Source organism: Lates calcarifer, linkage group LG7_2 (genome assembly GCF_001640805.2).
Source record: "Lates calcarifer isolate ASB-BC8 linkage group LG7_2, TLL_Latcal_v3, whole genome shotgun sequence".
Taxonomy (NCBI): domain Eukaryota; kingdom Metazoa; phylum Chordata; class Actinopteri; family Centropomidae; genus Lates; species Lates calcarifer.
This window is the reverse complement of record NC_066854.1, coordinates 4,820,285-4,844,032: the sequence shown is the minus strand read 5'-3', so window position 1 is coordinate 4,844,032 and position 23,748 is coordinate 4,820,285. Positions and strand designations below refer to the sequence as shown.

The following is a 23,748-nucleotide window of genomic DNA, read 5'->3' as shown; positions in this document are numbered from 1 at the left end:
GAAAAAGCTTAATTTTGTATTATATTTGTCAGAATAAAATGTTCTCTTGAGAAAGAGTGATTAAGATCTAAACAAATTGATCCACGTGAGAAACCTGCCACTTATTAATATTTTGATTATAAAAAATCCGATTTAATATTTGACCCTGAACGTTACGTCAAGTGAAAAAAAATAGGTAGAGATGCGCATGCGCAGTCACTGTGTTTGCATTCCTCCTCCCTCCTCTGAGACTGACAGCCCGTTAGCTGCTGCTGCTCACCGGCAATGATACAGCAAACACGGACTCTGTAAGACACCCCGAGATGGACTTAGCCAGCACTTTTTACCACTACAAAGACGGATATTATTCAGACATCATTGCCTATTGACAACAGAGGAAGTTTATTCATCGCCAGGCCCATTTTTGTTACGGGAAAAAGGAGACTCGACGTCCGGGAGAGGAATGGATGCGACGACTGCTTTTCTGCGACATTCACCGGCCAGCTAGGAAGCTTCTACATTCACTTTGAAGACCACCTGAGTACATCTAAACTAGTCAAAGCTTCACTTATTTCTGTGTGCTTAATTGTGAACACTAATATCCGCAAAATAATCATAACCAGTAATGAAAATGTACATCCAGTTCTAGAGGACCGTGGCTAATCGCTACAGGCGACCCAACAGAGCTTTAAGCTAACCAACGGCTAGCCGAATTTCGCATTCTTTGTTTATTTTATTTGTTTCACTGAATACAGTGTTTTTTCTGTCTGAAGTTGGACTAATATTTGAGTTAAGAAGGGGACACTGCTTATAAGCTAGCATTTTGCCTAACTACACATTTGGTCACATAGCTTAATTTTTAAAGGACATAAATCATCTGACACTTATGGCTCGTTAGTATCGCGGTACTGCAGCTGACCCAGCTAGCTAGCATCTGTGTTAGCTAGTAGGTAGCGCAAACCAGCCGTCAGCCACTTCTTGGCCTTCAGTAACTCCTTGACGGTGAAGATGCACCACCAGGACTTTTCCGGAGATCCGCCTGGGACCGGGAGCAGGAAAACGACTTTCCACTACAGGAGGGGCAGCAGCGGTGCGTCTGCCTCCTCCGCAGTCGGTGGCAGTGGAGTCAACACGGTTGACGACAATTCAACGATCCAGGCTGGATCCTCCTCTCCCGGACTCCACCACCAGCCCCAGTCCCAAGTGGCTGGTGCTCAGGTGAAGAAGAAGAGTGGCTTCCAAATTACAAGTGTCACTTCAGCTCAGATCAACGTGAGCGGCAACAACAGTTTAGCAGATGACACTGAGAGCTATGATGATATGGATGAGTCACACACTGAAGACCTCTCCTCCTCTGATATGCTGGATGTGTCCGTGTCCAGGGCCACAGATACAGGTGTGCCGGAGAGGAGCTCCTCCGATGAGACATTGAACAGTCTCCATGGGGTCGACACACCAGGGCTTGTGTCACCCAACGAGCCTCTTCACCCTCATTCCATCCCACAGGGGTCTCAGCAGCAAACCTCTATGGTAAACGGGACCATGCATCATCATTATTATCCTCAGCAACACAGCCAGTCCCACCATCATCACTCTGATAGCCTGGGAGGAGGTGAACCCCCATTATCAGCTCTTCCCATTGCTCCCTTGGCGAGCTCCAGCCCGGCTATGGCTTCCAAGGCCGGGCCCAGCCAGTCCCAGAGGCCACCTGTGCTGGATAAAACTAAATCTGCAGGTGGAGCCATCCAACCATTAGCCCCTGTTGTTGGAGGGACAGCTACTGATCCACATCTACAGGGCAGTGTGAACATTTCAAATGTGTCTGCCATTGCTGTTGCTGCAGTTCCTCCTTCTGGGCCTGCAGGTTTTGATAACACTAGTGTGAGTGGGCAAGTAGCTTCTGTTGGAGGAGGAACAGGCCCGTCTGCTGCCGCCCCCAGCACTCAGACCCAGCACACCCAAACCCAGACAGCTACTGGCTCTCGTTTTAGGGTGGTCAAGCTAGACACTAACTCTGAGCCCTTCCGCAAAGGAAGATGGACATGTACAGAGTATTATGAAAAGGAGATTCCCCAGCCAGCTACGTCTGAGGCACCAAAAGGTGCAGAGTTGGCTGCAGAGACTGAAGCAGGTAATGTTGGGATTAGTCCAGGTGTACCTGCTGTACAGCCACCTCACACACTGCAGCCCTACCAGCCGCCGAGCCAGGACTTCACTAGTCCACAAGCCATGCAGAGCCCACCACAGGCACTGGCCCAGGCCACTCCTCTAACGTACGTTTCACCCCAGGAGGTTGTTGGTGGGGGTCACATACCAAAACCAGTGGCCCCTGTCGCTCTACCTACAGCAACGCCACAGGTTACACCACAGGCTGGTGTAAGTCAACCTCCACCTGTAGTACCCCAGCAGTTGCCCTATGCTGTGGATCCCCACCAGGTTCAAGCCCAGGCAGGTTACCCTGCACCTCCGTTGCATGCAGGGGTCATGACCCAGGGAAGTGTCCGTCAGCCAGACTTCATCCAGCCCACTGCTCCCTTCCAGAACCAGGTCCAGCCTCCGCTGCCGCATGTCACAACAGGAATCTCCATAACACCAGTGCCAGGGGTCACGGCACAGCCGTCAGTCAGCATTACTCAGCAGCTGCCCCATCAAGGTCAGGTAGCCCCGCCTGCGTCAGCGACTTTTGTTGCAGGACAGCCACAGACCCTCCCATCTCAACCCCAGCCTCACCCGCAGACACAAATCCAGCCTCCTTCTACTGCCACAGTCCCAGCGGTGCCCACCCATGGGACCCCCTACATGCCTCTGACTGCATTGCAAGCTGACCTCCAGCCCCTCCTCACCCCAGGCGCGACCCTCACCCAGGTCCCCGGAGGAGGGAGCTCCATAAAAACTTCCCAGCTAGAGGACGCCCAGAAGCTTCTGCTCCAGCACCAAGGCTTGCTGGGTCTGCCCAGGTTTGCGGTGGCAGCAGGTGTAGAGGGGGCTGTGGAGGCCAGCAGTGCTGTTGGAACACTGGCCCACATGGGAATGTCAGCTGAAGCCAGTGCTTTCATGGCTGCTGCTGCTGCAGGCCTCAGGACTCAGCATGCAGAAGGAGAGGAGGACAGGTGAGGACAGACAACCAGTGCTGTGTATTCTAATATAAACTCTGTTTTTCAGATACAGGTTCTTAAGCAAACGAGAAGTGGAAGTTATTGTTGTTGCTTCACTGTGGTTCAGGCTGCAACACAGTTAATTTCTTTTGACTTTTGCAGTAATATTGAAACAGATGTTGTTTTTGAAGGGAGAAAAGGCAGTGAAATAGATTTATGTTTGCCCCCATCACATCACTGAAACAGTCAAGCACGATTTACAAAGGTTGGCTTTTTAACCTCTGTGACCATAGCTCTGTATGTAAGAGCATCCTGCACCTGGTTTTCTCTCATTCCGATCTGTAAGTCCAATGTCACATTTGCTCTATCTTACGTCACCTGAGATCACTCTGTCAGCCTTCAGATGACAGCGGGATTAAAACAGCTCACTGGACACTACTGTTGCAAAAATATCAGAGGCTAGAATAGAAGCAGTGGAGCTGCTGAGTCACTGAGGGAGCTGGTGACTCAGCAGATGCACTGCCCTGGTCGACCCCCTACCATCACACATCCACCTCCATTAGCTCAGGACTCTTTGTGTCAGTAAGGCTGTATTTTTCCCTGTTGTACTGCCTCACGCGATCCCTCCTTTTGCGTTCAATCTTTGCTCCTCCCTTTCCCCTTCTCCCCTTAGGTTCAGTCTTTTATTAGACACAAGATCTGTTGATTTGTACCACCCTGAGGGGACTGCAGAATAGTTTTTTTATGCGTGCAATAACTCAATCCTATGTCCCTGTTAGTTTTGCTGCTTAAAAGTGGTTGTTGCAGTTGCAGGTGGTTTCTAAAAACCGAAGCCTGGTCTAAATAGAGTCGATGCCCCGGAAAAAAACTCCCCATGCTCCATTTGAAGATGAAGTCTGTGTTGTAGAGACAGGGCCTGATCAGGAGTTGTGTTGCATAAATCTGATAAACTCTGGCTGCAGAGAAATGGAGCACTGTTGTGGCAGCAATCTAGTATTACCACAGTGCTGTCCTGTGTTCTGGTTAAGCAGGAGATTCATGTTGTGAGTACAACAATAGTTCCACTGAGTATGGTTAGCCTCACCCAAGAACCCATAACTAAAATACAAAACATATTCTTGTTTATTGTGGCTTTATTTAGCTGTCGGCAAGAAGTGCAAACTGTCTAACAAGTTTTCTCACTAATAATATACAAATATATGCTGTACATCAGAATGAAATGGAGAAAAAGAGTAGTTGAGTAGTTGTAGAGCAAAAAAGTAAACATACTTCTAATTCAATTATCAGCACAGCAGGTCGTCGGTGAGCTAAAGCGAAACATTTATGTATTTGCAGCTGTTCAGATTGTGTCTGAGCTCTAGGAACGGAGAAACAGAGGGTGCAATAACTGCTGGGTCAGTGTTGACGTAGTCTTAGTCATACTCAGCTGCAGACAGAGCTGGGCTATATTCTGTGTGGAGGCTTTTGTCAGCAATTGGTGGCACCCCATTATGAATGTGTGTTCGTGTTTTACACAGCATCTGCATGTTTCGGTCTATGTGTTCGTTTGTCGGCCTGTCTTCTTGCCGTGAATCGGCCACTGTCCTGCAGCCGCAGACAGTCTGATGTGTGTGTGTGTGCGTGTCTGCTTTGTTTACAGTCATGGTCATGTCAAGCTGCGATCTGGCTTTGTGTTCCTGTTACTGTCACTGCTTTCTTTCTGTTTCATATTCTCTGTTTATCTCCTTTTGTCACCCTCTCTCTCTCTCCCTCTCTCCCCTGCAGGCCTCAGTGCATCATGTCAGTTGTCCGAACTCTTCTCCTCTACCCTTTTCTGTTAGACACTATTCTGGTCTTCTCTTTCCACTCTTAAAATATCCCTCTCCTTTCCCTGCATACATGCAGTGTTTCCTTTAAGCTAATAGTGCCCAGTCACATGAAAGGGTGAAGTCTACAGTTTTCTCTCCTAACCGTCAGGCATTTGCACCCGTATTTACTAATGAGAGTGAGCAAGAGCTGAGTGGAATGAGCACAGTGTGTATAAACAGATAAACAGAGTCAGTACTCTTAGTTAAGCTGTCCAGTAACAACATCTGTATTAATAGTTACAGTTTGCCCACAGTAAAGATGACCACTGCAGAAGGATTGGTGTTTTTTTCCTTCTACTGTTGAGACAAGAATGATTCATCAACACACACTTGGAATTGTTTTGCATTGAAGCCAACTGTTTTGTTTACAGCACAGTATTTTGGTTGGGGCTGCATCTAATGATCATTTTTTATTTATGTATTTGTTAAATCATCTTGAAAATGTTATTTTGCCTGACCAACCTTACACAACCAAAAATATTCAGTTTACAGTTAAAACAGAACAGAAACACAAGAGAAACTGAGGGGTGTTTGTTATAAAAATATTTTATTTGAATGATTAATCAATTATCAGAGTAGTTGCTGACTCATTCTCTGTCCGTTTAATCGACTTAAAGTTGCAGCTTTAATGTGGGTCAGTCTTAAAAGACCGACTTAGTGGGTGCAACTCTGACTGGAAGACAATGACTAGGCTCAGAATGACTATGATATATTGTTCTTTTTATTCATCTGGTGGCTACTGGAACAATAACAAGTCGTCCAGGATGATTAAACACACACACAGTCATATTCAGTAGTGACCACCTGTTGCTAGAGTCCTGTTCGGCTCTTTAAATGCTTCATGTTGCAGCTGCCACGACTATGAAAACGCTCAGTCGAGCACAGTTGTGTGCATGACTGCTACCAGGTTGTAAAGGCTGATGTGAGGGTGTGTCTGTGCTTCGCAGGATTCTGCTTGTTTCTTTTCACCTGCTCGCTGTCAGTTTCTGTATGTGTCAGTGAGAGTGCTTTTAGGACGGTGGTATTAATCAGTGCTTTCATCAGGTCCTCGTGCCTCCTTGGGTGGAATTTCAGCCTGCAGGCTGCTGCTGGTATAATTTGACGTTTGGATCGCGTCGGTTCACAGTAGAAGGAAAACACTTGTGACATTCAAACGCACACACTTCTCTGTTTCAAGCACCAACAACTTGCAGAGAAATATGACTGCGCACAGGTTGCAAAGGATTCAGGTGCCATTGCTTGCTGCTGTTTGTAGCCCTAGAAACAAGATAAAGCAAGGCATGCACTGCATAAAACGCCCCCCTTTAAATTTATTTTTATTAGCTATAAAACCATTCCACCATATAAGCAAAAAGCCTGCCTCTGCGAGTTGGTTTGCCTCAGAAATAAAGTGTAATATTGTCTCAAAGCAGCACCGGAGAGACTACAGCGCTTATGCTGATTTGAGTACAGTCAGTGTCTTTCTTCCAGTACCGCGTGATGTTGGCAATGAGCCTAAACCAAAATTACACCTTACAAATACGTACAGTATGTGTGCATGAGTACATTGAAAACTCTGGCTCAGAACATTATTTTGGAATAATTAATCTAAAAACACCTCTTTTTCTCTGGTGTTTGGTTTATTAAAAGCATGTGAATCATGCTCATTTGTTGAAAAACACCATGCAGTGGTAATATCCATTTCATAGCCAAGCAAATGTCAAACACATATGAAGTGTCATAGTACATTTAGTGCATTTTATAGGGCAATAAATCTGTATGACCTCATCCTTTGAAGCTGTAAAAGTTAGAGGTGCAATCTAGTGATTATTTGACCATAAAACTTGCACATACCATTTCTGTTTCACATTCAGCTGCAGTTTTAAAGTAAACATGTTCCAGCAGCAGCTGAGGTAACGAGATAAGAGTTGGTCATTGCAGCACGTACAAACTGTTTGGTTCCTTACTTTACCTATTATCTTTAGGTGCTTTGAATAATATCTGTCATCTTTCTAAATCTTTGTCATGAATTTTAGCGAGTAAGATCAATGACTTGACCTTGTTGAACACTTTGTAGTGTTGTTTAATGTCAGTATGAGACTGAAAGCAGGTCTGCTTTTATGTAGCGCTTAAGTCTCTGTTGATTTTATATATAAGCTGCGTGTCAAGCACTGTTAAATATACCGGCTTTGACTCATGATTTATGTTTGTTGATGCTGACAATCCTGTTTTTTATAGACTCACCACAAAGAGCTTTTACGAGGTAGAGGGAGTCCCCGATGGCTAAGACCAAATATGGACCAATGCTGGGAGTTAACGTTAAAGGGAAAGTTGCTGTTAGGACATAAATCCTTGATTCTTTAAGTGCCGGGGTCTGAGGATCACCAGGGTTCCCAGGAACAGCTAAATATGGTCCCCAACCACTGATTAGCTGTTTATTTTTTGACTTCATTATGATACAACATACGTATACACATTTAAAACCACTACATGGTTTATACACAGTGAAATTATTAAACATATCAAAGACCAGAATCAATTTACACATCAGCTTAAATTTAAAACTTAATCCTCCATGAGCTGTGTTTCCTTTTGCTCCTAAGACATTAAGCTGTAAAGAATTCACTTCACATTGTTTCACATGAGATCTGAAAGGTTTTGAATCAAACTCTTGTTTGACCTTGTAATCCAGGCACGTTCAAGTACAGATTATGGGTTAATACCCAGTACAAATTTAAACTGTCTTATTTCTTTGTGTCAGTTTCTTCATTAGCATATTTGATTGGCTTAAAATATAAAAGTTTAATGCCTTCCTTCATGCTAACTCTGATACTTACTGTACACGTTTATGTATTCTTTCTGATCATAAACACACTCAGTTTTCTGTCGGCATCTTCTTGTACGAAGCCCACATTTTTCACTAAGGAAAATTCTTAAAATAATGTTTAAAAAACCCTGAAAATGTTTTGGACACACCTCTGCTCCAGTCTGTTAAAAACTCATTTTGATTTGACCAAATAAACGTACAAAACTTAATTTAAAATTCTGATTGAGATCCCGAAGATACTTTTGGAGAAAGATACTCTGCAGGCAGGTCTGCTGGTGTTTTGTTTTATCTGACAGCAGCGTGATACTCTTCACCTCTTAGGCCAGCAGCAGATGTGCTTATATGGGAACTCTCCACCTCCAGTGCACTGCCAGAGCAGACAGTCAGTTTCCATTTAGCATGTCATGTGTGCAGGATATGAGGTTCTGCCTGCCTGTGCACGCCATTTAAACTGCAGTATTTAAATGGTAAACTGGTGTAAGCCCATACAGTAGGTTTTTGTTTTATGGCATCATTATTTCTGTTTCACTAATTTGTTTAATTTCCCGGGTCACACCTCCTCTCTGACAGTTAATCACACCTGAGGGTTGTTAAGTCATTTGTCTGTCAATGAGATGTGGCATGAAATCATGCTTTACTGCTTTAGAGACATTAACTTCACTGTCATCCTACTCTGTCTTGTTGGACTGCTGTTTCCCCACCAGGTGGCAGTATTGGTTCAGAAATCCTCCCCCATCCCCGGTCAACAGTTGTTTATATAATCTTAACGTGCTTTGAGAATCTCTGACCTAAATTGTGCCTTGCAGCTAAGTGGAAACGTCCTTCCTGCACGCAATGAATGAATCACGAACATTTGAATGGTTTGAAATCTTGTCTGTGTAAAAACACTTTGTGCTTAGTGTCAGCGGAGGGAGTGTAATGTCTGATCAGTGTGGTTACTGGCTGCAGAGGGCCCCAGTGGTACAGTGATGGATATGATATACCCTTTGGCAGGGTTTGTAACACAGTAGGTGTGCTTATTTTAGGGATGAACTGATTCACTCTTCCCATGGACAACTTTATATCAGCCTGTCTGAATGACTAATAAATGAATCAGATTATTAAACAGATGCCCCTTTATTTATCCTATTGCAAAAGATTTTGTTTGCAGAAACTGTGCTGTCAAACATCAGAAGAAAAAAAAAATCTTAGGCAGTCATGACATTGATACAAGAGAGATGATCACTGTCTCATTCCAAATATATAAAATATTATACAGCCATTGTGTGGAAAGTTTTGATCTATGGCTCTCTAATTCCCATAATTACCAGTTATTCTGCAGATTATTTTATTGCTCAATTAATTTTGGCTATTAAGTGTAGATTTTAAATATCATTCTGCCCAAGGTGATGTATGGAAATGCCTTGTTTTACACAACCAGCAGTCAGAATCCCAAAGATATTCACTTTAGTGTCATTTATAACCGAGGAAAGCCTCAAATTGAGAAGCTGTTTCTACCAAATCACTTTTTGGTGTGGTTGTAGCAACAGTATCATTGCATAGCTGAAACAAATATTTGATTAATTAGTTAGGGGGTGGACAGAAAATTAATCAGCTGCTATTTTGATGATTCATTGATTGTTAAAAGTTTTTATAAGGCAAAAAAAAAACCCTCAACATTTTTAGACCAAATTATTCTAACCGAGATTGACAGATGATTAAAGTAGTTGGAGCCCTACATCATTGCAAGCACAAACAGTTTGTCTTTATTTGACATCTCAGTGGTCTGACTTTATTATTTATGCATGCATCATATGTGCATGTTTCTGCTCAGACAGTATAATGTTTGAATCTTAGTTAACACTGGATGGGCAGTGTTTTCAGGCTTTGCTGCGTCTCCTAAAGTGGGTGGGAATCTTAATGCAGCCAGATCAGAACATCATTTGGCTCTGGCTCTGACAGATCCAGTTTTAGACAGCAAGGGTGGGGGTTTTGGGGGACAGGGGTGGGTTCAAAGCCAAGTAGACGGATGTCACGTTTGCTCGCCTTGTGCCTTCATGCAGAGCTGCAGATTCTTGAAGAAAGTCACAGCCCAGAGAGGATATATATATGTCTATGCACAGCTGTATGCTTTCCATCCTTGGGAGCGTGTTTATGAGTTTCTCCATCAGGGTGGTTTATGGTGTGTGCATGTGTGTGAAATGGTAGGTGTTAACAGGAGAGAGGTATTTAATGACAAACTGCTTCTTCCCTTCAGGCTTTTACACTGAGGGAAAAATTATGAGCAAAGAAGAGGAGAGGCTGCGTTTCTGGTTTTAACTGGTTGTGCCACGATCATTCCTCTGACACATGAACTGTTATTTTCTTTGTCTCTGTCATTACCCGTTGACATAATTTCACACACTGGCTTTTCTCACAGTCCCCTTTTCTGCTTGCACTTACACTTAACAACAGGAAAGAAATGTGATGATATTTCAGATCCTATAATTGAACCTTCAGCACCAAAACCTCAGCTGAGCTAACAGCTAGAAGAGAATAACACCTGATCAGCTTTAAGAAGCAGGTGTAAGAACTCTCTGACTGTATTAAATCACTATACTGTATGTATGACTTACTCTCAGTATAATTTCAAATGGTCGACATAATGCTTGGGTAGGAAGCCTGAAAGTACTCACTGATTCCACTGCCTCTCTCCAAGTAGCATATTTTGTTTTTGCCAGCACCATTTTGTGCTTTGAAATGTTCAGGGTATCTGCAAGTCCTGAATGGAATCTAAATTTAGTTTCCTTAGAGGGGCATTTTAATGAACTTAAATTAATTGAATTTTTAGCTGGTTAAAAAAATCCATCCCTTTTCTACAACTTATCTGGGTCTAGGTCACATTGATGTAATTAATTATATACTTTTAAATTATTATAAATACTCTTGGGGAGTACTGAAAAATTAGAATAACATATACAAAAATATCATAACAGTTGTAATAATAAATCTAGCTAGTATCACAATATTACCTTATTTGATCAGCAGAACTGTGAATGTATGTGATATTAAAAAGGTCTTAAAAAGCCTTAAATTATACTTTTATTTAATTTAATACAAGAATTTCTCCTATTTAAAGTCTTGCAATGAATGCAATGTCATAAGAGACTAAAAAACAACAATTGGTTTTCAGTGTTTCTCAAGTATAACAATGGTCTGTGTAGTTTTTGTCACAAAATGATAAATGATGATAAATGATAATAAAAGATTGAACGGGTAAGAGATAGTTACTGGTGTAACTTGGCACATATGTTTTGTGGCCTGTTGAAAGAAAATATCAAAGTAGTCTTTGTGTCAGTGGTCCCTAGATGTGTATAAGGCTTGGCCCCAAGAGCTTAGATGGAAATTAATGTAACATGATGCTTTGTTGAATGTCTTTTTATTTTCCTTTCTCCAAAGCGAGGTCACAGGTCTGGTTCAGCAGTAGGACACTGTAGCAGGCAGGGGTTGTGTCTTCCTCAAGGACACTTAAGATACAGCAGATGCAGAGCTTGTTGAACATAGAAAAACAGTTTACTGATAATTTTCTCAACAAATCATTTCAGTTTAAGACTGAAAGTTGCAGATTAAATTTCTTTCTCTTGATGTATCCACCTCTTGTTTAAGTTTTAATCATAAACCAGCTGTCCAAAATATTTATCAGTTATCTTTGCTGGTAACTTTCTTGGGTCTGCTTAACTTCTGAAGGAAAACTTCAGACTCACACACAATAACATGACTACTCTACTACCCGTAATAGAAAAATATTTGTTCTCCCCAATAGTTCTTCTCGTAAAGAGAAGTGATAAGAATTCTGTGTAAAGCCAGCTCTGATTGTTTAGTGTCAGAGTCTTGACCCTTCCAACTGTTAAAACACATTGAGATCACCACACGGAGCCTGCATGCTGCAGAGAGCCTCGAGCAAAGTTTCTCAACCGCTGCTGAGAAGATCCTCGCTGTAAAAGCACTGACAGTCATTTCTCAGACTGTGTTTACATGGAGAGTGAGCCCTCCAACCTTAAACAGAAACACTGTGCAGATCCATGTGACTGCGGGGTCGGTAGCAGAACTTCCTGTGACGTTTTGTGTTGTCAGTGTGTCGCAAGGTTGTGTAATATTTGATTGTATAATGTTTATTTTACGGCACAGATTAGTGTGAGAGTAGAAGGCTGTTCCGCCTGATTTTGTGTGAACTACAAATATATATATATCAAGATACTTTGTGCCAGTTTGTGGGTGATCCAGTCAGACATGGAAGCAGGAGGAGATGAGATATCTGTATTGATTTTAGCCAGATTCTGTGTAATCCTCAAATCTCTACTATTTGTGCCACATTCAAAACTGAAGCATGCTGTCTTCTCATGGTCCTTTATTTTGTGTGTTTGTGGGTGAATACATGCCAGAACAGAAACAAAAAGGAAATTATCATCAGCAAAAATTAATTGGCAGCTATTTCAGTAATTGATTTTTTGCTTAAGTCACAAATCTAGATTCTCAGTTGCAAAGATATGCTGCTTTTCTTCGCTTTCTCTGATAGTAAACTGTGAGTGTTGCTCAAACAAAATAAGCACATTAACCGATACTGACAGTTCCTAGTTGGAGCCCTGATAATTTCTGGACTATTTTGGTTTCTATTTATATCATCTTTTTGATGTTTGAATGTATGGCACATTCCTTGCTAAATGCAGAAGCTGAAACTCTCCCTGTTAACATTATCTCTGTTAGAAAAGTATCTACCCCTCATAGTGTATGGTGGGAATGTGTGAGGGTGCTGAAAGTTAATACCTCATCAGTCAGAGGAACAAGGTGCGTCTGCACTGACACTAAGCTGGTAGAGATGTCAGTTGGAGTCTCCTTCCCTCTCTTTTTCATGGCCCATGTGGTAGAGAGGATGGTTATGTAAGGCATTGCGTGCACGGCAGAGACTGATTCACTTACGCTCCAAAGAACCACTGCCCTGAAGCGCAGCGATGCCATGAGAGCTGTTGGGAGTCTTGGGGCGTTCCTGCTCTTTGTTTTGTCTGTGTTTGGGCAAAGATCAAGGGAGATTATCTCCAGTTACAAACAAGCAGAAGGCTTTTTTCGATTGCTACCTTGGTACACTTCACCCACTGAGGAATTATATCTTGAAAAAGGAAGAATAATTGCATGTTGCAGGTCCACACTCAATTATGTAATTCAACAAATCTTGTTCATAGAATCTTTCCGGTGCTCCTCTTTTTTTCTCTCTCTCTAAATTTGTAAAACCGACGCTTCCTTTGCCTAAGTGAATCTCTGTTTGTGTGTGTGCAGCAGGGACGATCTTGCTGTCGGCCTCGGTTCTCTGCTGTGTAAATGCCAGCACTAAAAGCCTCCCAAACCGGATTCTGCCAGTCTGCATACATAGCCTTGCATGCACAATCACACACACCGGTGGATACAAGGACACACAACTGGGATGCGCACAGACACACACAAGCTCACGTCACCCAGCTGCTTGCAGACAGCATACAAACCAATGGAAAAAATGGAGGGATGCGAGGAGAGATAGAAATGAACGGAAGCAGAGAAACATTTTTTGTACAGAGATGTGAAGTGAGCACAATATTAAAGTTTCTGCTGTTGTGTCTTGAAAAGAGCTGATAGTTTCCAGTTGTGTTGTGGTGTCTGTGGAGATGACTTTTAATGAGTGCTGTTTCCAGTCACATCACCTAATTGCTTGGTAATGTCCTGTTTTATCAAGCCCTTTTATATTTTCGTACAAGTTACAGTTGTAGCAGTGTTGGATCTTTTTCAGGACCACACACTCGCAGCCTCAGCGAGCCTGGCTCTGCTTTCGCTCAAACCGCACAATAAAATGAGGCGGAAACGTTACTTACACTCAGCTGGATGCTTTTGTGAGAGAAAACGTGGATAAAGGGAGGGAAAAGGCCAGGAGGAGGAGGGATGGAGACCATAACTGTACAGCAAATACACTAGAAGGCATTTAGGTTGCTGTTAGTACTATTGATTTTTCACTTTTCTGGAACATCAAGCCACCAGAGGTTTAAAATCTCTTCTCCTCTGCTTGTTTTGGTATTGTTTTATTTCAGTTCTTACCCTTTCTTGATGGCTGCTTAAAAAGTTTCTATAGTATGAAAATGCAGTCTTATACTTAAGATACAATACATAACAGTGAAATATAATTACATCTCTTTGATTTTGCTGATCCACTTTCACAAGATTAAACACAGTATTGCCTGAGGTTTTACTGTGCAGCATCTATAGTATACAGAAATTTCTTTAATGTAGTTCCTAAGCTAAGTGCTTAAAACTACCAGGATTTGGATTTAAACATAGGTGTCACTTTCCTCAAATATAGTTCTCGCCTTGTTTTGCACTGAAACTTTATATTTTTAACCACGCAGGCAGTGTAAGCTCCATCTGTTCATTTCCCCACCCTCCACATCCACATCTTCTGCTGCCACACTGTGGCTACACATCCACCCTTATGTAAGCTCCACAGGGTGTGGCAAAGATGTTCACCACCGCCACTTTCCTGCTCAGATACGTTCAGTGACCGTTTTTAAGAAGATAGAGGATGAAGTTGTATGAATAAATGAATTAATGAATTAATGAATTAATAGGGTGTTTTGTGATGGGTGAAGTTGCTGGACGCCATGTTGATGACTCTGTTGTTAAAGGCTTAAGGGAGAGTTAAATTGAGCTCCACCTGTTAATTGTTTTATCCAAGAATCTCATTACGTAACTATTAAAGTTTAATAGCTTAATGGAACGTCAATAAGCTGGCCCGGCCAATAAGATTTTAATTTGGCTTTAAAGTGACAAACTCTTGCTGTCTTGGTCACAGTTATAACATCATCAATATTTTTAATTTAAGCATATTTGTCAGTATATTTCTCTGAGTTGTTCAAAGTATAGTAAGTATACATTAAGCTGTAGCCCAGGGGTTAGGTAATATATGGGTCAGCCCTTTGTACATGCCACACACACAAGCTTTGGATGGACGAGAATACATAATGAGTGAGAGCATCCCATCTGGGCTATCTGTGATGCCATGACGTCAAGGCCTCTCTCCATTGGCTGAGCCGAGTCGGCTCCGCCATCAGCGATTGGCTGCAAGTTAACTGTCTCCACATCAGCGAACACTTTTCTCAGACCAGTGTCGAGCCTTTTGTTCTAAATGAGCATGCGTACACTGACCCCAGACCTGCAAAGTACACAATGTACAGATATACAGTTGTTGTATATGAGTTGTGTTTTCAAATGAGAAGCATTTAGTCACATAAACTTAAGAAAAAAACTGTTGGAACTGCCAGTAATGCTCCTTCCCTCAAATCATGAACTGACTAAATTAAAACCTTTAGTCTCAGAAATGACGGTTTTCTCGATTTCCCGTTCTGTCCAACATCAGCGCTTCACTGCTCTTGTTTCTGATTGTTTCGTGGATTAGTGACACATACAGTTGAGAGAAGAATAGGAGATGTGACCTTAACCTAATGAGGTTAATAATTTCACTGCATGCGTTGAGCTGTATCCCACCAACAAACTCTTAAGCGCGCCCCTTGCCACCATTTTGTGTTCCCCCCACAAGTGCACGCCATCTTCAACCAGGATGTCTTCTCCTCTTTGTTCTCTACAGCTCCTCTACTCAGCAACTTGAGTGCTTTTTTCACCATTGAGATACAGTGGTGGTGTTTTGGGTCTTTTTCCCCCATCATCAGCTCTTTGATTGTCTATTTAGCCGCCTTGTTTTGATCGTCTTTGTTCAGACTGTAATGTAGACTGTGTGCGCGCCTGCGTGGGTGCAGCAACATGGAGGTACACGTGAGGCGTGCTCCAGCGAAGACCCATACTGTGAGAGAGTGTGTGTCCAGTGTGCATCCACTGATGTGGAGTGACAGGACGACTAAAGGCATGCCTGGTGCAACTTACACATTCCTCCTAAGATAACTTCTTGGAAATGTGAGGAATGCAGGAGGTGGATTTTGCTTTTTCTTTCAGGGAATTTAAGCAAAAATGCACCCGATCCTCATGTATATAAACTGATACACGGAGCAGTAGAGTTGTAGAGTAGGGTACCGCTCCTGTGTCCATCACCATCAGAGAGGATGTTGCAGGAAACAAACAGAAATGATGAGAAGGTGCAAGAAGTTGCAGACCAAAGGGAGTGGCTAACAGGCGGCTGTGAGTGTGCTAACGGGGTGTGTGGTCAAAAGTAGCTCATCCTATTGGACAGATCACCCTAATCTCTGCTGACAGTTTACATAACAACAGAAGGGGAGGTGACATGACGCCTTATGCAGTGACATCACCACTGTACGCCCAATCGTCTGAGAGTGTATATGCGATTCAGGCTTAGGAAGGCAGCAATCAGGAGGGCTTAACACACAGACGCGCGCCCCCGCTGTACACACACACACTCCCACTCCCATCCCCGTCCTACACACAGTTCCATCCTGGTCTCCATTGTTGGTCAGGCTCCCCTACGTATGTGAAGCTCCCACAGCTGAGGGGCACAGGGGGTCGGGGCCAAAGGGCGCAGGTCAGGAGGACGGAGGAGGTGCGGTGGTGGTGGTGGCGGTGGTGGTGGTGTCTCGTTTTGGGGTGTTTTTGGTAGGGTGGGTGCAAGAGGGGGGGGCCGGCCCAGCACTTGGTTTGGAGTGTGTGTTTTTAGCCTGACAGCATCAATGAGAGAGAAGGGGCTGGCCGGGGCCGGAGGAGCGCAGGGCAGGGACGCCATGGCCCTAAAGCTGCTCTTCTGGGAGCTGGAGAAGCATCTGAAGAGGTAACGACTGTAGTGTTGTCATGTTATCAGGGGCTTCTGCAGCAGTCTGGGGGGGTAAACGAGGGCAGACGCCAAGGGGTTTTGTTTTCATGTATCTGTCTTGATTGTTGTCATTGTTGTGGTGACGTTCAGTCGGTTAAATGTTGCCTGGTTGATGTTTCAGCAAGTGTGAAAACTGCAAGTAGGGCCTGCAGCTGAGAAACATTTTCATGAAACTTAACACCTGCAGTTTCAAAATCTGAATTAACACGCATGCGATACCCGCCTCTACCTGCAGCAAGACAACAAGGCATCAAGGCACATCACCTCAGCGTGTTCACATGCCCTGAAGGGCTATCGATGTGTTCGAGGACACAGTGTTCCTGCTTCTGCACATGAATGTTGTTACGCTTGACTGTGCGAGTATGAAAGCATGGTTGGCTCATGTTCGTTCACTCTAACGTGGTCCTAGCCAGGTCAACACAGATAACAGAGAATAGATATTGTGCCTGCTCTCTGTTTAATTTTTCTCTCCAATTTCAACTGCCAGATAAGCATCATGTTCCAGTTCCTCAATTGATCCAATCAACACATATTTGTTTCCCTTTGCTCAGTGATCAGGCCACTGATAGACTTCAGTCTCCCAACCCCAGTAAAACAATTCACACCTACATACACAGTCTGTGCTTCTGTTTTACCAACTTGTACCTTTTCTCCTCTGTATTTAATATTTTCCCATAAACCCACATGATTATGGCCTCTACAGCAGTGCGTACATGTGATGCTGCTCCATTGGAAATTACAGAAATGAAGAAGTCGCTACAAACATTATTTTCCAGTTCTCTAAAATCACTCATTCCCGCCAGTGTTCCCGTGACCACAGAGCCAAAGTCAATGACAGACATATGAGCAGGGTTTTCTCTTCAGACAAGTTTCTGATCTCCAAACTCCCACTTGTCCATTTCCTGAACTTGGTACCAGTTGCTAAATGTTCCAGTCACAGACAGATATAACGCCTCTAAGGTGGTTAAAGCAGGACAGGTGTCTGAGAGGAGCTCCTGACGTGCAGTCAGAGATCACCCTATTACTGTTTTTAAAGCTTTAGTCTATTGTTGAAGCTCTCACATGTGTCTCCTTGTCCAAAGTCAGTGGAAGCTGTGAATGAGCAACAGTTAAAGGCTAATTAAAATGAGCATGTGTGGTCAGGAGTATGAAAAGAAAACCACACCCTGACTGTAATAACCCTCTCAGTTTTTTTACTTTCACTATCCTGACCACAGGTGTTTACACTAAATGTACTTCCTTTTCTTTGTGTGCTGTTCGTCCAAACTGTAGGTTTCAACTGTGACCGCATCAGTCACACAGTCAGATCACATCAGTGTACCTGAACTGATGAGTACTTTTAGGGGACTATTGATCTGATCAGCTGCTCGAGTTGTTTGCGCCTTTGTGTATTTTAAGTGGGGTTGAATGTGCTTAGTTAATCTGGAATAGCTAATCAAATGGTTGACAGGTCTTAATAACTAACTACTGTTTTTATTATCTATTAATCTACCAGTAATTGGCATTGGATTATAACATTTTGATTAAATGTTGCACAATCTGGACAGAATTAGAGCAAATAATTGTGTTATTTCAGTAAGTACTAACATAATTAATATTTTAGTAACTTTGAGATAACAGTAATTGTTTTGCTAATTTGAACAAGGTGCCAAAGTAGATTTTGCTTCATTATCAGTTCATTTTTTTGACTCGAGGATCGATTGATCAGGCCATAAAATGTCAGATAATAGTACAAAATGCTGATCACATCCAACTTAAGTCTAAAAAGAAATCAAATTATAGTGATATAAAGAACAAGAAGCAGCATATCCTCACATTTGAGTGGCTGAAACCACCAGTTTTTATGTCATAAATTATTTAAATGTAGTAGTACAGTCGTAAATGATCAGAACTATTGATGATTGGTTATCTGTATCGGTTCTCCTGTTGACACATCACAGAAATAGAAAAGCTGAGGCAGTTCCTTTATAATTTGTCATAACGACTTGTCAGTAGAGAATAGAGGGGTGGTCCTGCTTCACTGTACAGAACAGTGTGTTCAACTGATGTAAAGAGGACAAAGGAGATCAGCCATCTGACCCTTTTCTTCTGCTGACGCTCCTTGGACTTCCTCTGCTGTTTATTTTCTTTCACAAGTGACAGCTGGACGGTGCTGAGGTCAGCTTTGAGCCACTTTTACCACAGGGTCAGCCCGTGGCCAATTGATTATGTTTACTCGTATTACATGAAGCCTGTGTGAAGTCGGTGTTGGGAGTGTGTGAGACTTATTTTAATACATGACTTATAACCGATAGGTGGAGACATTGCTTCACATTGCAGCTTATGATTGCTGATAAGTTTTCCCATCACCTGCAGTTCTCATTTAGAGCAGAAACTCCGACAAAGCTGCACTTGTTATTGCTTTTTGAGACCAAACTGATGTTTAAAGATAAGTTTGCTTTGTTAAATTGTTCGTTTCCAAGTCGTTGCAGTCCGTTTCTTTCACTTCGTGATGTGTTTTGGTTGGCTGCGGGCTTTTATAGAGGACTGTGCAGCAGGTAGAGGAGATGCTGAATAGATTATTACAGTGAGGCGACCTCTCGTCCAATCCGCGCCGGTTTCCAGCACGCATTATGCTAATGAGCTCCCCCTCTCGGCCAATCGCGCGGCTGCTGGCGCTGTTTTCCCGCATGCATTATCCAGAGAGGGAGCCGCGGTGTGCGGAGCTGCAGCTTTACCGCCTCAGTCTTTGTGTGTGCTCTGTCCCGGCTGGGAGCGCTGCGGTCGCCCGGAGCGCAGACCCGACGTCCATACCCTCAATAATGCGCTATTTTTCTACTTTTATACCGCTGGATGCCCAGTTTGTTCAGCCGCTGAATCGCCTGCAGGGGTTTTAATGGACGGGGTAGCATGAATTCCCAGTGTTACACAGTGGCGATGGACCTCGGCGTTTGTCAACTGAGGAATTTCTCGATATCGTTTCTGTCTTCGGTGCTTGGGAAGGAGAGTGCATCAGTCAGGGTTGACAATAGGTAATGTCAGAAGTCTATATACGCTGGTTACAAGCGATGGGCTGTAGATTAAAATGATGTCTCATTGATTCTCCATCTGAGTCAAAACCTGCCTTTTCCGACCTCCATTTGCTTCCCTTTGTTGAAAACACTAATCGTGATTAAATGTGAATTACAGCCTGTATTTCCCCCCCTCATGACAGCTTCATAAGAAGCTTTGTTTTCTTTATTTTCCATTTATCAGCATCAGACTGCAGACGCCAGTCAGTTTGCCCTTGATGGAGACACATTTTCATTTCCATCAAACACACACACTCATCGCTGCAGCATTCAGCTGATGTTACACCATATTTTCCTTCTTGTCTTCCAGCTCTTCGGGTGCAAGTGTGGTGGCCATTGACAACAAGATTGAACAAGCAATGGTAAGCTGCTGCTTCTAATCATCTGAAAGTCATATTATTACCCGCACTGTGTTTGTAAATAGGCCAGTCTCATGCTTTACATGTATGTTGCAGCCTCCGGTGTTATGTAACCCAGTCACCCGTGTAGAGCAATACAGCTGTTAATCAACCCCTCTGCTTTTATTTTGTTAGGTTATAATAGCCTGTTAGGTTGCATTTCCTAGATAATATCATGTTTTATTAAAAGGGAATCTCAGATTAATGTGCAGAGGACATAAAGCTGCTCTTGAGCAATGAATGAACGAATGAATGAAAAGCATGATGGCGCTTTTCTGCTTTCTAGACGGGATTTTTATTGGAGGTTGAGCAGCAGATGCGTAAGAAAAAACACACCGCACATTTTCCCGCACATATGCACCTGCTGGTGTATGAATTAGAGGCAACAGGAGCTTCCTGCTCTGTCATGATTTGGACCGATGACCTCCGGCTTGTTGGCAACTTGATGTGGGCCAGGCAAAGGTTCACACGCTATCCCTCTCCCTCTCCCTCTCCCCCCCCCCGTCTCGTGTTGCTAGGCAAGCAGCAGCCTCCCCTTGGCTCGGTATAAATAACTCGGACGGTGATTGGCTCCTCCCACCCCGGTGCAGGAACATTTTGTTCCCGGGGCAGGCAGGGAGGAGGAGGAGGAGGAGGAGGAGTGAGGAAGGAGGGGCGGGTCCACAGAGGAGGGGGATGCTCAGATTATTAAACCTAAATCCCCCTTCAGCAGCAGGCTGGCACAACACACTGAGTGCACAAAGCTGCTGCTCTTTTAAAAAAATCCACCTTTTTCTGGGGAATTTGTGTTGTGTGTGCATACCTTCTTTTCCCCCTCTCAGACACTGTGACAGCTGGCATGTGCTGTGCAAGACAGTGATTTACGATGCTAATTTAGCCTTTGCACTCTGCTGTCACACATTTTCCTTGACATGTTCCTGAGTCAGTTTTTCCCCCAGTAAGAGTAGTTATTTTTGTACTTGCAGTCTCTTGTGGAGCCAACAGAGTAAATATAAACATGGATTAGCCAAAAAATGGAAAGCACGTTAACAGAGATGAGTTGAGAGACGCACGTGAATCAAAAGTTATCATCTGAATAACTTTTTAGTTTACAAAATGACAGAAAATATATGACAAATATCTGACACTCGTGAAGCTGGAACCTGCAGATGTTTTGGCATCTGTGCTTGAAAAATGACAGAAACAATTAATAGTTTTTTTGTCCAAGCAACAGTCCAAAACCCCAAAATGTTAAATTTTCTGTGAAATAAATGAGAGAAAAGCAGCAAATCTTCACACTGGAGAAACTGAAACCACAAAATATTTCATATTTGTACTTGAAAAATGACAAAACAACTATCAACTGTCACAATATTTCCAGATAAATCTCATGAGTAATTGCTTTGCTGATTTATAGTGTTCAGTTGTTGTAGGATTTAACTTAAAAGAACAAATTAAAGAAGCATGTTTGAGTCTTTGGTGTTGATGTTGTGTAAAAAGGAGGCTGGTCTGAGTCTGTGGTTTGAACAAGATGTTTCCTTGGCTCACAGAGGAAACATGGAAAAAGGAATCTGCTGAATTATTTAGCTAACCATCTCTCGCTCTTTATCTCTTCTCCATCCCTCCCTCCGTCCTCAGGACCTGGTTAAGAGCCACCTGATGTACGCTGTGCGTGAGGAAGTGGAGGTGCTGAAGGAGCAGATCAAAGAGCTGATTGAGCGCAACACTCAGCTGGAGCAGGAGAACAACCTGCTCAAGACCCTGGCCAGCCCCGAGCAGATGGCCCAGTTCCAGGCGCAGGTCCAGACCGGCGGCTCCCCGACCAGCACCGCCCAGCCTCCGGTCCCGGTCCCCGCCGGATCGACGCAAGTCCTCCCCTCCACACAGAACTCCGGCTCGTCTGCGTAACACAGACCCTGCACACTGGAGAGCCCCCTGATGATGAGAGATAGGGGGGATGGAAGGAAGAAGATGAGGAGGAGGAGGAAGGAGTCTGGCCATACTGTGAACTGACTCTAGCATCAAGACCGACTATGCCACCGTCTCAAGGACGCTTCAACTCAACCAGAGGACGAAAAACAACTTTCCTTTGTTGCACATTTTATTTAACTGAAAGACTTTGGAGTTGCACCGGTGTGCGTGTGTGTGTCCGCTTCGTCTCCGACTTTTACTACCTGCTTCAGACAATCGTCATTGTCGTGCTGGTCGTTGTCGTCGTGGTGATGATGATGAGGAGGAGGAGAGAAGGACAGAGCTGACAGAAACTGACAGTCGACCCTTTGCGGCCGTCGCCACCATTGTTCAGGGAGGAGTTAACGTAGGGCTCGGCCAATCAGGGGAGCGCGCTGCACGCTCTTGTCAGTGCCGTCGAATCCCCTCACAGTGTGACTTGTGGAAAGTGTGCCATCGTCTTGCCCCCCCTGCCCCACCTCAACCCAGCGCTGTCCATCTGCACACCAATTTTTACTCATCTGCTTGTTTTACATTTCTATTTTTCCGTTTGCACTTTTTTCACACGATGTTTGACAGTGGACGAACTTTTCAGATTCGTAGAACCCATCTGGAATGGGAGTCAAATAATCCAGCGGACGCTTTGTTCTGGGTCTCGACCCTCACGGCATCTGAAGACAAAAACAGATCTTGATTTCCTGGCTTGAGGGGCGCGTTTATAAGAAAATATTAAATATATATTAGCTGTGTCTCATTGTTCACTTTGAGAACTCTGTGTTCTTCTCCAGGTTCTCACCGTCGCCGCCCCCACCCTTACCCTCCCTCTTCTTGGATGGAGCATTAAACATTTATGCAGGGAATCAATGTTTTCTAGGGAGGGCAGGGAAAGGTTTAGGATTTGTTTTCGTCTGTTTATGTTCTCGCTCTTATTGATGTAATAAATGTCCTAGTGGTCTGTAAAAATAAATAATGGAAAGGTGAATTAATAGGACATGACTGTTTCTAGGTAGTGACCTTTGTACATATGAAAAATTTCCAATTAAACTCTGCCAAGTGCCTGGTTTCTAACCATAGATACATATATAGAAGCTTTTTTTAGTTGTTTTATTCATATATTTGTATATATATATATATCTATGGTTTTGCCAGGTTTTGAACTACCTGTGATGTCATTACTCAGGGTGGGACCAGAAGAGGATTATTTACCTCGACACTAAGATGCAGTCTCTCCTGCAGTGACACACGGCCTCGTACTGTATGTGAACTCTCCTCTGCCGTCGCTTAAAACTCACTCGCTCAAATGATCTGGACTGTTTTACCATTTGGGGACGTGTGTAGTTGTTTTTTTGTTTTTTTTTGGTAACGAATGACAGTGTTTGTTTTTCTTCTTTTTTTGTCTTTTGTACAGCCAAGTGTTTTGAGTTGCTTATAAGTGCAATTGGAGCGCTGAACACAATAATGAGACACTTGGTTAAAAAAAAAGAAAAGAAAAAGGAAAATGCCCAGCAGAAGTATGTCAATGTTTTGTGCATGTTCCTCAGCCCATCACAAATGTGACGTTATAATTGCACTAGACAGTTGCACCTCAAATAAAAGTGAAAACGAAAAAAAAGCAGAAACTGGACTGCTCGGTTTTCTTTGCACTCACACGTCGGACTGGTTGAATCTGATCCACTTGATCTGAACATGTTACTTCAGAGACAATGGGTGCGTTCTTTAGAAATAAGCAGGTAAAAGTTGAGTTTCAGTTGCAAAAATACGGCAAATTTATGCCTTTTCTCCTCCTAGAAACACCAAAAATGTGGATTGAAGTCATTAAATCGAGGCAAAAATGTAAG

The 23,748-nt window shown here is 43.3% G+C and overlaps 1 protein-coding gene across 2 annotated transcripts; it reads left to right on the top strand.

Moving 5' to 3' along the window:
- Positions 1 to 199: 199 nt before the first annotated feature.
- Positions 200 to 23,529, top strand: zgc:65895 (uncharacterized protein LOC393546 homolog). Of its 2 annotated transcripts, none has more exons than XM_018693505.2 (3): positions 200 to 3,089; positions 19,894 to 19,945; positions 21,599 to 23,529. In XM_018693505.2, exons 1-3 carry the CDS (start codon positions 988 to 990, stop codon positions 21,866 to 21,868), a joined length of 2,424 nt encoding a protein of 807 aa, XP_018549021.1. In that variant the 5' UTR covers positions 200 to 987; the 3' UTR covers positions 21,869 to 23,529. The 2 variants fall into 2 exon arrangements, with proteins under 2 accessions (XP_018549021.1, XP_018549022.1); XM_018693506.2 differs by lacking the exon at positions 200 to 3,089 and adding an exon at positions 19,201 to 19,544.
- The last annotated feature ends 219 nt before the right edge of the window (positions 23,530 to 23,748 follow it).

Bases quoted from the DNA above. Each gene is read 5' to 3' on its own strand.
- zgc:65895 (XM_018693505.2), top strand. From the start codon at position 988: ATGCACCACCAGGACTTTTCCGGAGATCCGCCTGGGACCGGGAGCAGG. The intron at 3,090-19,893 runs GTGAGGACAGAC...CTTGTCTTCCAG, and splicing joins GCAGAAGGAGAGGAGGACAG to CTCTTCGGGTGCAAGTGTGG. The intron at 19,946-21,598 runs GTAAGCTGCTGC...CTCCGTCCTCAG, and splicing joins ACAAGATTGAACAAGCAATG to GACCTGGTTAAGAGCCACCT.